We start from the raw sequence: 3,591 nt of genomic DNA, 5'->3' as shown, positions 1-3,591 counted from the left end.
TGTCCATGGATGTTGGGTTCCATGGTTAAAGAGATCCGTGGGTAATGGATATGGGAATTCTTCTATGGATAGTGATATCCATGAATATGGGGGTTCCATGGATATCTCTGTTGGGGTTCCATGGGGAATGATATCCATGGATATTGGGGTTCGGGGGATATCTCTATTAGGGTACTATGGATAGTGATATCCATGGATTTTGGGGTTCCATAGATTCCATATCCATGGATTTTGGGGGGTCACTTCTCCCTTTCCCGTTCCAGGGTGATCCTGGAGAATCGGGAGCTCCAGGAATCCAAGGAGAGCCTGGAACCAAGGTGAAGACCAATGGGACACCCCCCATCTCCCCCTTGCTTTATCCATCCCATTCCCTCCTGCTCATCCCATCCCATTCCATAGGGACCAAGAGGGGAGCGAGGGGAGAAGGGAGAAGCTGGAGCCGCCGGCCGCCGCCGGCGCCGCTGGACCTCCTGGTGGGAAAGGTCCCCCTGGAGATGATGGACCCAAAGGCAACCCCGTCAGTTGTGGCTCTCTGGGGACACCCATGGGTGGGGTGATGGGTGGGGGGTCCCCGTGGTCACCCCTCATATCCCATTGCAGGGTCCTGTTGGCTTCCCAGGAGATCCTGGACCTCCGGGTGAGATGGGTCCAAGGGTGAGTGGTCGCTCCGGTTGTTCCGGGCTTCTCCCAGCATTGGATGGGGTTTCCCTTGGGAATGGCAATGGGATTTGGGGGGGTTCATCCAGGTTCTTGCTTCCCACCAGGGTCAGGACGGTGCCAAAGGGGAGCGTGGGGAGGATGGAGAACCTGGAGAGCCGGTGAGTGGCCAATCCCACCATCATTCCAGGTGGGAATAGCTCATCCCTATCCCCTGTGAGATTTGGGATGAGGGTCTGGGCGTCACCATGGGATGGGATGGGGAATGATGGGATGTGAGAAGTCCTCCATCAGATCTGGTCCCCATGGTCCCACCTCATTCCTGGGATGAAGACCATCTCCTTTGACTCCTCATCTTCTCCATAGGGTTCCCCAGGTCCAACGGGGGAGAATGGTCCTCCCGGTCCTCTCGGGAAGCGGGTAAGAGCCGGATGATCCCAGTGCATCCCATAGGGATCAACCCGCCATGGACATCCCCATCGCTCATCACTTTGTGTCTCCTCTCCATAGGGTCCAGCAGGTTCTCCTGGTCCTGAAGGACGTCAGGGTGAGAAGGGAGCGAAGGTGAGAGCGTTTGGTGACCCCAAAGTCCATGGTGGGGGATCCCAATGGTGTTCCTGGCATTGGGATCACCCACTTCCTCTGGCTCCATAGGGAGAACCAGGAGCAACAGGTGCTCCAGGCAAGACGGGTCCGGTGGGACCTCAAGGTCTTGGTGGGAAACAGGGTCCTGATGGTCTCAGAGGGCTTCCTGGCTCTGTGGTAAGTGGTGGCACCTTGGGATGAGGGGCATCACCATGGGATGGGGACCAGGACCACCACAGTGGCCAATGGGGCATCACCATGGGATGGGGACCAGGACCACCACAGTGGCCAAAGGGGCATCACCATGGGATGGGGACCAGGACCACCACAGTAGCCAGTGGGCATCACCATGGGATGAGGACCAGGACCACCACAGTAGCCAGTGGGGCCTCACCATGTCTTCTCTTCCCCAGGGAGAACAAGGCAAACCAGGGACCACAGGCCAAGCTGGACCACCAGGACCAGTGGTGAGCATGGGTCCCCTTGCCCCATACAAGGGTTCACCCCCTAACTGATGCTCCCCACATCTCACATGCCCACCTATGGACCTCTTCTAGGGTCCTCCAGGGCTCCCTGGCCTCAAAGGGGACACCGGGGCCAAAGGAGAGAAGGTGAGTTCCATCTACCATGGGTTGAGGACCATGAACCCCACTTCTGGGGGGTCAACACCCGAAACCCCATTGGGTGGATGTAGTTATGGGTCACTCGAGTGTTGTCCTTGGAGGGGTACCCATCATGTCCTCATTGGTGGCCTCCAATGATGACTTCTTGTGTCTCCTCAGGGCCACCCTGGTCTCATTGGCTTGATTGGACCTCCTGGAGAACAGGGGGACAAGGGCGACCGGGGCCTCCCTGGTCCCCAGGGATCTATGGGGCAGAAAGGAGAAACTGTGAGTACTTGTGGGGCAGGAGAATGGGGAGAACATGGAGGTCGATGATGGTGAACATGGGTTGTCCCCATCTCCTCTTATCTCTTCTATAGGGGATCCCTGGTGCTACTGGACCCATTGGCCCCACTGGTCCCCCTGGACTCCCTGTGAGTGCTTCTAGCCCCATATGTCCCCTCATTGTCCTTGTCTTTTCCACCCCACCACTGATAGAGCTGCTCTTGCTCCACAGGGTCCAGCTGGTCCCAAAGGTGCCAAAGGAGCCATGGTAAGAGCCAACGGTGGTGTCTCCATCCACCCATCCCCACCTCCAGCCCTGCCCCACAGCGGCCAATGGGCTTTTCTCTCTAGGGCCAAGCAGGACCCAAAGGAGAACGTGGACCTCCAGGACCCCCCGGCCACCCCGTGAGTGCTCCCAGGGACCATGGGATGGGTTGGATGGACCCTTGGATAGACCATCAGGGGCTTGGGATTCAGTTGGGTGGCCCAAGGTCCATGCGATGGGAGCAGGGACCTGGTTTCGTCCATAGGGTCATGAAGGGGTTGGATGGACCTTCAAGCCCATAGAGGTCTTGGGCTTCAGGTGGATGTCCCAAGGTCCATGTGATGGGAGGAGGGACCTGATTTCACCCCTCATGGAATGCTTTGGGTTGGGATGGACCTTCAAGCCCACCCAGTTCCATGGTCAGGGCCACCTTCCATAGCCCAGGAAGCTCCAAGCTCCATCCAAGCTGGTCTTGGATGCAGAAGAACATCCATGGCGTTGGCTGGAGCAGCGCCCATGGTGCTGATGGACTCATCCCACCACAGGGTCCTCCTGGAGAAGTCATCCAGCCCCTTCCCCTCCAAGTGGCCAAGAAGTCCAAGCGCTCCATTGATGCCAGCGAGCCCATGGATGAGGCTGGGGAGGAGATGGAACGGTGGACAAAAGCCAATACCATGGAGGAGATCTTCGGGTCCCTCCACTCCCTCAAGCAGGAGATCGAAGGCTTGAGGCGCCCAATGGGGACACGGGACAACCCAGCCCGCACGTGCCAGGACCTTCAGCTCAGCCACCCAGGGCTCCCTGATGGTGGGCAGCACCCAATGGTCTTGGGAGGAAGAGGATGGTGGCCCCCTCAATGGCCTTGACCATCATCTTCTCCTTGCTGCAGGTCACTATTGGGTCGATCCCAACCAAGGTTGTGCCCGAGATGCCTTCAAGGTCTTGTGCAGGTTCCGGATGGGAGCAGAGACCTGTGTCTTCCCCAGCAAGGAGGTGAGTGGTGGCCACGCAGGAGGTGGTGGATGAAGGTCCTCAATGCCTCATCCATGGCTCCATCTCCACTTCCAGGTCTGGGATGAGAAGAAGGTGGCCCAAGGACAGTCCAATCAAGCCAAGGAGGACAATAGGGTGAGGACGATGACAGCCCATTCGTGGTGGGGAGGGTGGGTCCTCTTCCAGCCGTTCACCACTCCCATG

The 3,591-nt window shown here is 58.2% G+C and overlaps 1 protein-coding gene across 1 annotated transcript in view; it reads left to right on the top strand.

Moving 5' to 3' along the window:
- LOC104410435 (collagen alpha-2(XI) chain-like) overlaps positions 1 to 3,591 on the top strand; it is a gene marked incomplete at its 5' end in the record, with an annotated part of 11,928 nt that overhangs the window by 7,909 nt on the left and 428 nt on the right. The window contains 17 exon segments of the mRNA XM_010020586.1: positions 264 to 317; positions 400 to 438; positions 440 to 517; positions 601 to 654; positions 765 to 818; positions 1,024 to 1,077; positions 1,168 to 1,221; positions 1,312 to 1,419; positions 1,656 to 1,709; positions 1,800 to 1,853; positions 2,025 to 2,132; positions 2,225 to 2,278; positions 2,362 to 2,397; positions 2,481 to 2,534; positions 2,940 to 3,201; positions 3,284 to 3,387; positions 3,463 to 3,522. Of these exon segments, the coding sequence (XP_010018888.1) occupies positions 264 to 317; positions 400 to 438; positions 440 to 517; positions 601 to 654; positions 765 to 818; positions 1,024 to 1,077; positions 1,168 to 1,221; positions 1,312 to 1,419; positions 1,656 to 1,709; positions 1,800 to 1,853; positions 2,025 to 2,132; positions 2,225 to 2,278; positions 2,362 to 2,397; positions 2,481 to 2,534; positions 2,940 to 3,201; positions 3,284 to 3,387; positions 3,463 to 3,522 (1,281 nt within the window).

This window comes from Nestor notabilis, unplaced genomic scaffold, assembly GCF_000696875.1.
Source record: "Nestor notabilis isolate BGI_N333 unplaced genomic scaffold, ASM69687v1 scaffold18698, whole genome shotgun sequence".
NCBI classification, from domain to species: domain Eukaryota; kingdom Metazoa; phylum Chordata; class Aves; order Psittaciformes; family Psittacidae; genus Nestor; species Nestor notabilis.
This window is presented reverse-complemented; position numbering and strand designations above follow the sequence as displayed.